Source organism: Tarenaya hassleriana, unplaced genomic scaffold, assembly GCF_000463585.1.
Source record: "Tarenaya hassleriana unplaced genomic scaffold, ASM46358v1 Cleome36, whole genome shotgun sequence".
Lineage (NCBI taxonomy): Eukaryota > Viridiplantae > Streptophyta > Magnoliopsida > Brassicales > Cleomaceae > Tarenaya > Tarenaya hassleriana.
Genome location: NW_010966665.1, coordinates 1,304,243 through 1,315,888, shown reverse-complemented (window position 1 = coordinate 1,315,888; position 11,646 = coordinate 1,304,243). Strand labels below are relative to the sequence as shown.

The 11,646-nt window shown below is 41.1% G+C and overlaps 4 protein-coding genes and 1 non-coding gene across 9 annotated transcripts; 3 read left to right on the top strand and 2 right to left on the bottom strand.

Moving 5' to 3' along the window:
- The first annotated feature begins 558 nt into the window (after positions 1–558).
- On the top strand, positions 559–2,414 carry LOC104822501 (60S ribosomal protein L13a-2-like). Its single transcript, XM_010553751.2, has 4 exons — positions 559–900; positions 1,404–1,520; positions 1,619–1,706; positions 2,092–2,414. The coding sequence occupies exons 1-4, from the start codon at positions 629–631 to the stop codon at positions 2,233–2,235; spliced, it is 621 nt and encodes a 206-aa protein (XP_010552053.1). The 5' UTR covers positions 559–628; the 3' UTR covers positions 2,236–2,414.
- A 379-nt stretch (positions 2,415–2,793) lies between these two features.
- TRNAS-UGA lies at positions 2,794–2,875 on the bottom strand. Its single transcript has one exon. It is a non-coding gene; the product is annotated as a tRNA-Ser (tRNA).
- A 139-nt stretch (positions 2,876–3,014) lies between these two features.
- LOC104822500 lies at positions 3,015–4,655 on the top strand. 2 transcript variants are annotated; one of them, XM_010553749.2, is made up of 2 exons: positions 3,015–3,193; positions 3,312–4,655. In XM_010553749.2, the coding sequence occupies exon 2, from the start codon at positions 3,338–3,340 to the stop codon at positions 4,313–4,315; it is 978 nt and encodes a 325-aa protein (XP_010552051.1). In that variant the 5' UTR covers positions 3,015–3,193; positions 3,312–3,337; the 3' UTR covers positions 4,316–4,655. The 2 variants fall into 2 exon arrangements, with proteins under 2 accessions (XP_010552051.1, XP_010552052.1); XM_010553750.2 differs by having other exon boundaries at positions 3,308–4,655.
- A 366-nt stretch (positions 4,656–5,021) lies between these two features.
- On the bottom strand, positions 5,022–7,787 carry LOC104822499 (protein XRI1-like). Of its 2 annotated transcripts, none has more exons than XM_010553747.2 (10): positions 7,698–7,787; positions 7,492–7,556; positions 6,859–6,917; positions 6,669–6,788; positions 6,447–6,586; positions 6,174–6,237; positions 5,981–6,083; positions 5,852–5,892; positions 5,685–5,768; positions 5,022–5,597 (listed from the first exon to the last, which is right to left on the bottom strand). In XM_010553747.2, the coding sequence occupies exons 2-10, from the start codon at positions 7,509–7,511 to the stop codon at positions 5,326–5,328; spliced, it is 903 nt and encodes a 300-aa protein (XP_010552049.1). In that variant the 5' UTR covers positions 7,512–7,556; positions 7,698–7,787; the 3' UTR covers positions 5,022–5,325. The 2 variants fall into 2 exon arrangements, with proteins under 2 accessions (XP_010552049.1, XP_019059057.1); XM_019203512.1 differs by having other exon boundaries at positions 6,447–6,577.
- A 1,221-nt stretch (positions 7,788–9,008) lies between these two features.
- LOC104822497 (ankyrin repeat and SAM domain-containing protein 6-like) lies at positions 9,009–11,030 on the top strand. 3 transcript variants are annotated; one of them, XM_010553744.1, is made up of 6 exons: positions 9,009–9,351; positions 9,808–9,869; positions 9,974–10,248; positions 10,391–10,465; positions 10,575–10,637; positions 10,799–11,030. In XM_010553744.1, the coding sequence occupies exons 1-6, from the start codon at positions 9,233–9,235 to the stop codon at positions 10,841–10,843; spliced, it is 639 nt and encodes a 212-aa protein (XP_010552046.1). In that variant the 5' UTR covers positions 9,009–9,232; the 3' UTR covers positions 10,844–11,030. The 3 variants fall into 3 exon arrangements, with proteins under 3 accessions (XP_010552046.1, XP_010552047.1, XP_010552048.1); XM_010553745.1 differs by having other exon boundaries at positions 9,801–9,869; XM_010553746.1 differs by lacking the exon at positions 9,009–9,351 and adding an exon at positions 9,370–9,731 and having other exon boundaries at positions 9,801–9,869.
- The last annotated feature ends 616 nt before the right edge of the window (positions 11,031–11,646 follow it).

Here is an 11,646-nt window from a genome sequence, read left to right as displayed (position 1 = left end):
AAATTAAATCTTTAATGGCAATAAATATGTGAATAAACTCACTCAACGGTAAACACATGGTAAGCAAAAGATTCGTGCTAAAATAGAAACGCATAAATATGCAACTGCCAGCCTGTCACTACCACCCACTTTTTATTTATTTATTTATTGTTGTTTTGTTTATAATTTAATCTAAATCAGACTTGTTTTATTATTATTATTATTATTATTATTATTTCATTTCCATTTCTTTAGTCATTTCGAAATTTAATTTAAATTTAAGTAATTTAATATTATAAAATTAAATTTCATTCAATTAAATAAAATCATTTGTTATTCAGCAACTACATGTTCTAAATTTTGACCATGGTTGGATATTCTCCGTCATTAAATCCATAGTCATCTCGTCGACGAGTATCAATAAGAAATGGGCTCAATGACTTTTTTTCTCGCTCCAATTATAATGGGCTCAGAATAGGCCCATTTGGAGCCCACATTTCTATGGGCAATAACATGACACATTTATCGCTTGACGAAAATGCCCTCAAAACCCTAATTCGGAAAGCTCCCTCAAATTTATGCAACTCTCGCTTCAGCGGTTGCGCCGGAGGAGAAGGTCGTAGTCGCCGCCAAGAGGTCCAAGCGAAAAATGGTGTCTGGTTCTGGGGTATGCGCGAAGCGCGTTGTGGTGGACGCGCGTCACCACATGCTCGGACGCTTGGCGTCGATCGTGGCCAAGGAGCTGCTCAATGGGCAGAAGGTGGTGGTCGTCCGGTGCGAGGAGATATGTCTCTCCGGCGGACTTGTCCGACAGAAGATGAAGTACATGCGTTTCCTCCGCAAGCGCATGAACACCAAGCCCTCCCACGGTCCGATCCACTTCCGTGCTCCGTCCAAGATCTTCTGGCGAACTGTCCGTGGGTTCGTACATCGCTTTCTCTCTGTCTTATTGAATGTGTGTGTTCCTCTAACATATGTGTTTGCTGTGATGGGTTTTGATTCGAGTTGCGTTTTTATGGTTTCTGGCATTTTGGTAGTGTGAATTTTCTGGGGTTTTTTAACCAGTTATGCGAGCTTAACTGTTTCGTTAAGATTTTACACTGTTCATTCTATTCCCGGAGAAATGGATACTATGATTCGTAGTTTAGTTCCCATCTGCTAGTTTCCACAGTTGTGACATAGCCGTTCTGTTTGCCAGTTGTGGATTATTCTGATTTATATGCTACCATTTTGGTTTTTGCTTGGAATTCCTCCTATTCTGAGTTTTCTATTTCTGTATATTGTTTGAATCGATTGCACGAGGAGCCATGTCGAATTATAATTTCTAGATGTGTTACGGAATGGAACCCGACAGGAATTTAATCATATGAAATTGTGTTACGAATCACTCTAAGATGAGATGTTTGGAATTGGGTGGATTGCAGAATGATTCCCCACAAGACGAAGCGAGGAGCTGCGGCACTTGCCCGCCTGAAGGTGTTTGAAGGTGTCCCTCCTCCTTATGACAAGACGAAGAGGATGGTCATCCCAGATGCTCTCAAGTTCGGTCCTTTTCCCCTTTTCTCTTCCATTTAACATGTTTTTTTTTTCAATTCGTATTTTGTCAATGCCTTTTCTCTTTTATGTCGACCAAAATTAGGGTATTGAGGCTTCAAGCTGGTCACAAATACTGCCTGTTGGGTCGCCTTTCCTCTGAGGTTGGGTGGAATCACTATGACACCATCAGGGTAAGCTTCGTGCTTGTCAGTGTGTCCTAATTCCGTGCATTTAGCTCATCTCAAAGTCATTTCTGGATTCATTTGCGTATGCTTATTATCTTGGAATATGTTTGTTATGCCCTTCCATGGACACGGAAGTTAGATTTGATGCTCTCTCTATGTAGCCTCCAATAGCCCCATAAGATTAATAGCTATTGATGCGGTTTTCTCTTATGCTATATATGTATCCCTTAATTGTTTAAGGGTATGTAACATTCTTAAGGTTGTGCATGATTAGACTACTTTTAGAGCAGTACGACAAGCAAAAAGACTGTTAAGATAGGAATCCTGTAATCTATGATCGGGATTTGCAAGACGAGGGCTCGTTTTAACGGTGATATAATATATTGAGCAGGAATTGGAGAAGAAGAGAAAGGAGAGGTCTCAAGCGGTATACGAGAGGAAGAAGCAGCTCAACAAGCTCAGGGCTAAAGCCCAGAAGACTGCAGAGGAGAAGCTTGGTTCTCAGCTTGATGTCCTCTCCCCCGTCAAATACTGATTCCTTTTTTCTGTTTCTTCTATCTTCAGATTGTATCCCCTTTTTCCTTTGCATGTTCCATCGAATTTTTGAGCTAGGTTTTGTACGAGACACTTGGAAATGCTGCCGATTTAGGTGGGACCTAATCCTCTGAGTTCATTATAGACTCGCTCTTAGATATATGATATATGCCTTCGCCATTGTTGGGGAGATCCTGCAAACTGAGTAAAAGCATTGTTGTTGTCGGTCTGCGGTTCGGATGTTAATATGGATGGTGAGGACGGGAATTTGATATGCGATTCGGATATCCGTCCGGCGTCGAACCGTGCCGCTTGCCTCGGTTTCTTGCCGGAAATTGGGATAACAAGTTGAATTTGATGACGAGTCTGGGACTTTGGATTCAGAGTTGGATCATCCGAAATTCTCAATTGATGGACGGGTGTCCGTCCCCTATTTGTAGGGCTAAAATCTTTGATTATCCGACCGCTTCCGACTCTCTACATGCAGGGGTTACGCTTCTTCTTCGTGTTAGGTTTTTCTCCATTTGAGAATTTCAGAAAATCAAAAGGCAAAAAGACACGTCAACAGCAGGGTTCGAACCTGCGCGGGCGAAGCCCAACAGATTTCAAGTCTGTCTCCTTAACCACTCGGACATATTGACTCTTTGTTTATCAAATATTGAAAATAAAGTTATTTCCCCTATACATCAAATTCAGATTTTTTTTTCCCAAAAAAAAAACAGAAACCTTACTATATTGGAAAGAAAAGACATTGTTATTGTTAGCTTAACCTTAAGACTCGCTCCTCGTTACTCTTTTCTCCTCCAATCAGAAAACAAATATCACACGCAAACTTTTCTTCCCATTTTGGGAGGGAAAAAAAGAAACATTTCCTTCAATTTGCGTATGAAGACGACACGAGACAACTTCGACTACTGAATATAATAAAAATCGTGCTCTGAACTCGATGCTAGAGAGAGGTAAATGTCTGATCTTGTGTGTTGATTGTAATTTAATATAAAATTTCCAGTTTTATGCAACCAATATCAAATATATAATTAATTTTTTTATTAAAAAAAATTCCGATGATGGAGAAAGGTGGTGAGAAGCGGCGTGGGGGTTAAATGGCGGCGTTAAAGACTCGGAATAACTCGCTCGCCGGGCTAACGTTGGACGCTGTTCTTGGCGGCGAAAACGCGCCGCTGGAAACGCAACGCGCTCGCAAAACGCTGCTAGACATCATACGGGAGGAACAACTGGAAGGTGACAACAAGGACAGGACGACGTGGAAGACGTTCCGTGAGAAACTGCGTTTGAAACGCACCGGTGCTGCTTGGTCCTCGTCTCATTATATCCCTTTCGCTGATATCGTTATCCCTGAAACCAAACAACACCGCAAAAACCACCGGCACCGGACACACTCAGACGACGATGACGACGACGACTCCTCGATTCGGCTGTCGGATCTTCTCTCCGCCGTTCCGATGTCGGACCCACCGGGCTCCTCCCGACGCGCCATGTTCACGCGCGGGTCGTCGATGCGGGCCGGATCGGCGAAGGACCCAGACGATTACGCCGACGTAAGCATGCCGGGAGACGGACCGCCGTCGGGGAGTCTCAGGCCGCAGTCGTCTCGGCACGACTCGGTCCGCGACCACGGAGACGGACATGATGAGATCGCGCGCCGACAACCAGTTGTCACGTTCGTGGAGGAGAGGACGATGTCGGCGAGAGATGCCGTGGCGACGCAGGAGGCGGCGGCCGCCGACGAAGACAAGGAGGACGATTCGGGAGAGACAGAGGAGAAACCTGCAGTGATGATGTCGCTGATGGATCTGTTGGAGGAAACAGACAGACAAATGGGTTTGACGGGATCTAGATACGCCATGGACGAGGAGGAGGAGGAGGAGGAGGAAGAAGATGATGACTGTAATGAAGAAGGAGATTTCGATTGCTGCATGTGTGGGGTGAAGATCAAAGGGGCAGCGTTCACACCATGTGGGCATACTTTCTGCAAGCTCTGCTCTAAGGAGCTTATGGTTCAGAGAGGTCACTGTCCTGTCTGCACCAGCTTCCTCGTCGAGTTCCTCGAGATCTTTTAGATTTCTTTCTTTTTTATAAAAAAAAAGGTTTTGTGAGTGTGAATCCAACAATTCTGGACATCTTTTTCTTTCTTCTTGAGAAGATGATATTACATTCATTAGCAGTGTAGACAAGACGTTTCTGCATATGGTATGCTTATAAAGCTCGACGGGATGGTTTCTCCGGCGACGGCGGCGGATTCAAGAGCGTTAGGGAACAGAGCAATCTATGCCGGAGCTTGTTCGCGCGTTTTTTTGCAGCGCTGAGGACTAAAATGTCATTTTACCTCCTCTCCCAAGCGTGCTGTTATATATACTCTTAATCAACGATTAAATATGGATTATTTTTTTAATTATATCTTCGTGAGTGTACAATAATATATTTATTTTATAGATTAAATTTTAAAATATGAGATTTGTTTTTCTAGAATTCTTTTTTTATAATACTATCTCCAATAAAAATATAGTTTTGGATTTGTCCCATAGATATAACAGCATCGATAAATAGCATCCAATTGCCACGATTCAATGGATCTTAATGTATTAAAAAAAAATCATATCCAATTTCGACTGTTTTATAAATAAACAAGACGTTGCTTTCGAACAATCTTTTTTATTTTAGCTTGGACAAAAAACAGTGACTTCATTCACCTGTGCTGCTGACCATGTAAAAGTCAAGTACTTTGACCCTGAATTGACCGATGCTAGGAACCAAAGAAGATCAGACAAAAACTGAAAACGGTCACCCGGAAAGATCAAAGAATCCATTGACCATCACAATCCCACATCGACCGACCATGGCAAAGATTCTACGACCAAACCTAAAAGACAAAATTAGATTTCAGACATAACCCAGTTTGGGTTTACTTAGGTTCTCTCTGTCAGTCTACAGACAAACCAACCCAAGCTACAAAAAAAGAAAATTCATTCTTTTGCAGAATATCAGCCGCTGTACATTGCAGGAATTTTTCTTGATCTGCCTGGAGAAAAAAACGAACCGAGAGAGATAAAAAAATGACTTATCTCGTTGATTAGCCTCTGGTCCGCATGATCGTGATGCTTCCTCTTCCGCCTTCTGTGCGGATTTTGGTCTTCCCGACAACGGGTTTCCCCGAGAAAGCCGAAGTTTGGTAAACTGGAGGGTCTTCTTCAACTTGCTTTGGTTTTGCCGGTGGAGTTCTGATTCTTTGGTTTATGTCCTTTATCGTAATGTCACCATGAACTCCACATGGTTTGATGAATGCAAACGGATATACAATCGACGATGGTAGTTTCGAAGATGGTCCTATAAAGGATTTCCTACCTAAGAAACAGATCATGCGAGATTAGTTTCGGCCGAAAACAGATTACGTAGATCGGAGAAACTAAAAGTTAGATGTTTTATTCATACCTTTAAAGACGACACTTGGAGAAGATCGAGTCACCTGCTTCTGGATTTTGCTGGCCTCTCTCTCGGGAGGCACATTCAAGTACTCTGCACGATAACACGACCACTTTAACGAGAAACAACAATGAAGAAAAAGAAGAAGAGGGTGGTGAGAAAGTGAGAAACCTTACCGGAGATATCGATTTGGAGATCAGATAAACCAGTTAAGTTCCTGAGAGGTAATATTTAAGAAGGAACTGTTTATGCAACAAAACGGGTAACTAAACCGAAAAGGCGGGGAAAGAATAGATGAGACATACAAATCATCGGGAATGAATGGCGTCTCGGCATCATTGAAGCATTCGGAGTACCACTCTTCAGAATGGAGATCGAGGCCCTCAAAACTCGAGGGAGAAGCATCGTCTGCTTTTTTTTTTCGTAAAAAAAAGGAATGTTATGATTGAAAGGAAAGTAATTCTTGGATAGGCGTGAAAGAAGCTGCAAGAAATAGACCTGAAAACCCAGTTATAAGATGAGCTCCTTCCGGTAAAATCTCATCAAATGGGTCCTCTCTAACCTGAATTTGAAATACAAGGGCATCGATCCTTTAAGTCGAAGATCGAAAAAACCCGGTCTATATAACAAAATGGATTCTCAATGTCCAGACCCTTAATCTGAACAATCCCTAACTGTTTTTGATGTAAATCACAACTTGCATGGCTTTGCCTTTGAATAAATCTCCAATGTTAGCAAAAGTTTCATCTTCAAACAAATTGGGCAACTCACATTTTCTTTTAAGATTGCAGATAAATTTTCTCCACTAAATAGCGAGGATTCGGCAGGTTGGTCTTCAAACTGCAACACCCGACGCCTCTTGTGAACCGAGCGTGTTTCGCTCTGTTCTTCAAGTGTCTTGTCTGTATCACCTGAAACCCGACCCGGCAACACTCTACATTAGAAAGCTGTCATGAACATATAGGTTAGGAACTGAAAACGACAACTTCAAACCTGCGGTCATATGGTAGGCCAAATCTTCACATGCCTTAATCGGGGTGGTGGTCGTGGTTTCGTCATCATCAAACGTATAAGAGTGATCTTCTTGGTTCAATGCGACTTCTGTATCATCGGCTGGAATCAAGAGAGATGATCGATCATCACACGGATCACAGAGTTGAATGAATCTAGTTAAGATACTTACAGAAATCAAGCTCTTTCTGGTGATTATGGACTTGTTCTTGCCAATTCCAGGAGGGACCTCTACAGTTTTTTTAAGGCATCAGTCCCAGTGAAAATCCTCAAATTCAGATGCTAAAGATTGAGCATCAGACAAATGAAATGACAACTATAGAGTTCGGATCTAGGATGATGATTAATCGATTCAAGGAAACCAAAACCAGAATGGGCAAAAAGGGATTTGAAGAACCATCCATGACCCACCATAAAAGTGAGAACCCATATCTTTAGTTTGCCGCTTTTTCGAGCAAATCCGACATTATCCAATAGAAAACTTGAAAATTATACAACAAATGGTACCAAACCCAGGATGCAGCAAAACATCCTTAAAAACTAAACCAGCAATGACCCGTTAATGGCAGCAAATCTAACAAAATCGTACCATTTGAAGCAAACCCACATACAACAGAGCAACTCAAATTAAACCAATGTAACCCTATAATGTCAGAAGATAGACAAAATCCAGAAATCGAAGAACACCCAAATAAGTAAATCATCAGTGTGTATCATCATCGTCGTCGTCAGCCCAGTGCCATAAAAACCCATCAACACAAAACCAGATCAACACGAATAACAAAGCAGATCAAAGAGATTTTACCGATCGTTCCCGTAATCCATCACTTCCTCCACTCTTCGGTGTTCTTCGCTTCACGCCCGATCGGCCTGAGTAGCCGTTGCCCAGAAAAAAAAAACACCGAAAATTACAAAAAAAAAAAGAATTCAACGCCGTCGTGAAAAAAAAAACAACAAAAACACGAACACGGTTAAATCGGATTCTACGTATATTCAGAGCAGTTCACTGACCCTTGTTGCTCGATATATGTGCGTATTGCGACCGGAAAAAAGAAGCAAAAGCGGCGTCTCTCTCTCGACACCACACTGCGATATTTTATCTTAATATATATATGTACGTATGTATATTTATTATTTATGAGAAATTTCTCTCTCAATGTGCAGAAAAAGAAAAGACCGGGCACGCTTCCTCAGTCCTCTTTTTTCGCGATTTTCTCTTTAATCCTTTTTTCGGCACACTCTTAATTGCATTATTAAATTGATTTTGTAATGTATTCGTTCGTGATTCTTTATAGTTTATTTATGGAAACATGAAAGAATTATTCACTTTAAAAAAAATATTTTACTAAAATTTCAATTATTTATTAATCGAAATAAATTTTGAATTTTAATAAATAAATAAATGTATAATTTTTATAAACTTATGTATTTCGATTATAACTAGAGTATATTTAGATTCTCGAATTATCATTATAATTATTTTCTAAAAAATATCAATCTCACAGTCTACTATATAGTAATAAAATTTTAATTTAGTTATGGCAATGATTTTATAATATGGAACAAACAAAACTATTTAAGGGTTTACGATTCCGAAATATTTCAGCATTGCTTTATAATGTGTTCTGACAATATACATTAACGAGAAAAAAAATCATTGATTGAAATTTTGTTTTAACAAGTGTTTGATATATGACGAAAAATCGATTAGATAAATATCATTAGGATGTTGAATATTTTGATAAAAAAAAAATACGTTACCAACGGCCATTTTGATTTGAAAGGGGAGTATATACCGTACCGTAGTATAATTTTCATACATAGATCGACTCAAAATATTTATTAATGTAATGTATAAAAAAAATTAAAAAGAAATTAATTTTATTGAGGAGAGAGAGAGAGGGGAGTGGAGAGTGTCGTGGTGGGGGGGGAGGCGAGTAACAAAACTGTCGTGTCCGATCCGTGGTTTGCGTGTTGTGTTGTGACTCTGCCTCCCATTTTCTCTTTGTTTTCTTCTCGGCCGTTGCGTCGCGCCATTTGCTTGGGTTTCGCGCGTGTCCTCCACTTTCCTCTGCCCCGACAAAAAAACTTTTCCATTTATTTTATCATACAGTCCTTTGGAAGAGGTCTTACTTGACCGGCCGGGCTAATAATGTAAACCGGTTGGTTAATATGCTGTCTACACCGGCCGGGCTAAACATTATGGGTTTTGTTTGGGCCTGAATGAGGCCAAGTTATATGGGCCCGTTATTATTTTACCCGACCCGGTTCTTCATCGATGATTGAGGGGACCCAACGGTGACGGGTTCGGCATTTTTTTTTTTCTTTCGGTAGACATTTTGTTGCCCATTTTCTTCGTGAGGCCGACATCTATCGAATTGGAATCGGCAGAGGATGAACTAAGTTTTTGCATTTTTGTTCTCCTTGAATCGAAGGATCGTTTTGTTTAACGGTCCCTCGTTCGGTTTCTGTTGTTTCTGGATCGAGATTAGGGTTTCTGGTACGTTTTTTAATCGTTATTCGTTCACCGGCGGAGAGAGAGAAGGATGTATGCTGATAGATTGGAGGCTGAGGATGGGGCTGCGAGCAGGAAGACCGTAAAGGATCGTCTCAATGGCGTTTCCGGCAACTTCTCTAGTCTCCGGCGACAAGTCACCGGCAAGAGGTTTTTTTTTTTACTTCTTTCCTTTTGATGCCCTGTTAATGGGAAATTAGATTTTACTCGATTTCTTGGAGCATTTAGAGCCCTCCTGTATTGTATATCGATTAGCTACATTGTTTCCATCGCTCCAAACTGTACATACATATAAGTTTTGCGTGGTGGTATGAACTCTTGACGTAGATTCGGTTCCCTTGTTCGTGAGGAAGTCAGCTTCTACGTGCAAGTTGTCTTCATCGAACTCTTCTTTCCTCGTGTTTCCGACAATGGTGGAGTGTTTTGGCCCTTTGTGTTCCATGGGATGGTTTCTGTACACTTGAATCTGTGATTCGGAAAGGGGTACTAAGATAACTGAGGCTTGGTGTTAGCAACCATGATTTTTCTCTGTATGTGGAAATCTTTTTATCATAGAATTGGCAGTAGAAAAAAATTTGATTAACTATTCTTCCCTAAAGCTTGCAGACAAAGGCATGATGACAAGTGGGAGCATGATCTTTTTGAGGAAGATGAACCTCGATTTTCAAGTATGTATTGGAAGTGTGACCTCAATCAAGTATTATTATAATTCGATTTTGCAAAGTATATCTGTACCGTATGATTGTTGACCCTGTCTGAATTACTTGCCAAGAACGCAGAGTTGATCCCAGAGATCTTCGTCTGAAGCTCCAGAAGAAACAAAATGGGTCACAAAGTGAAAGTGGACAGGGGGCTGGTTTGGGTGTGCGGGATCTACGTGACAAGCTGTCTGGGACAATGAATCCGCAACCGAGGAACAGTGACCCACCGAAATCTAAAGTGGATGCTGCCGCTAGGCCAGTCATGAAGAGCGTGGCAGTTGAAGCCCACGAAACAGGGATTAAAAGAGCTTCCAATCAAGCTCCAAGGAGGAAATCTCAGCGGACAGTATGAGCTCACTTTTTATTACATCTATAATTTGGTGTTAGAATTTCGTAGTGAGGGGAAACTCATTCTTGTATTGCTTGTGAGAGCACCCTAGTTCTGAGGATGTCATTCCATTACTTACTTTGTTTATCTTTTGGTTCAGGCTGATGCATCAGTGGACAGCTTCCTGGAATCGTTGGGTCTTGAGAAATACTCGATCAATTTTCAAGCAGAAGAAGTACGTACCTAGGACGTGGTTAACAAACAGAGTCTTTTCAGCTTTGGTTGATGCCTCTGCCAATGCATAATGTACCCATTTCTCACCCTTTTTTCACCACCTTCTCCAGGTTGATATGGCTGCTCTTTTGCATATGACTGATGATGATCTCAAGGCTATGAGTATACCGATGGTAAGTTCCATGACCAACATCCACTCCACGGCATTTCTCTATCTTCAAAGCTTTCATGTTTTCACCCTACAAATTCGGGAAGAGAATTTTGATTCAGTTCAAAAGATGTAGCAGTAGCAGTAGTAGACATCAACATAATATTCTCAAGTGTTTTGTTCCAGGGTCCTAGGAAGAAGATACTTCTCGCTTTAGCATCTAAACACTGATGCTGAACAGTTGCTTAGTTTGGTCACAAAGGGGGGTCCTTTTTTTAAAAAATGTTTGAAGGATAAAACCTCAGAAATGAGACTGAAGTTGTAATACCATACCAGAGATGGGCATCCAGGAATCATGTCTTCTTTGTTGTAATTTTTTTCAATCAAGTAAGAGAGTTGGCTAAGCTCTTAATTGAGATTTGAAGAACGTCAACATATACATAAATTATTTCTACAACCCATATATATATATATATATATATATATTTTATATCCAAAAGGTTAAAGAGAATTCAATTAACTTGGAAAAACCAAGAACAGAAAAGGAAACCCACCTGAGGCTGAGGAGAGACCGTGTTCCTATTCCGTAACCTCACCTTCCGCCATTGCCGTCATCTTTATTCACCACAACAAAGAGCTATACATTTTCCCGCCATGCCCAGCACAGCCAGTGAAAGCATCGTCCAGAATCATTTCTGTTGATCATCCCAGACGTGGAAGGGTTGCGAGCTAGGGTTTCTGTACAGTGACCGAGAGAGGGAGCATTTGCATTGTGAACTCGGACGGGTCAACTCAGTTACGCCATCGAGGATCGAGGATCGCAAGTTACTGCAACTCTGAGACTGGAAGCCGACAAAAATGGCGTGGAAACCGGAATCTCTCTAACAGAGATTTCTTCCATCGCCTTTGCAGACGCAGAGCATTTCCTGCTAACTCGGCCATCCTTCTGGTTGGTTTTAGACTTTATAGTTTACTCATGTTTTTCAAAATATATTTTTTTTATCTGATTCTTAATTCATGACAATGAAAGAGCG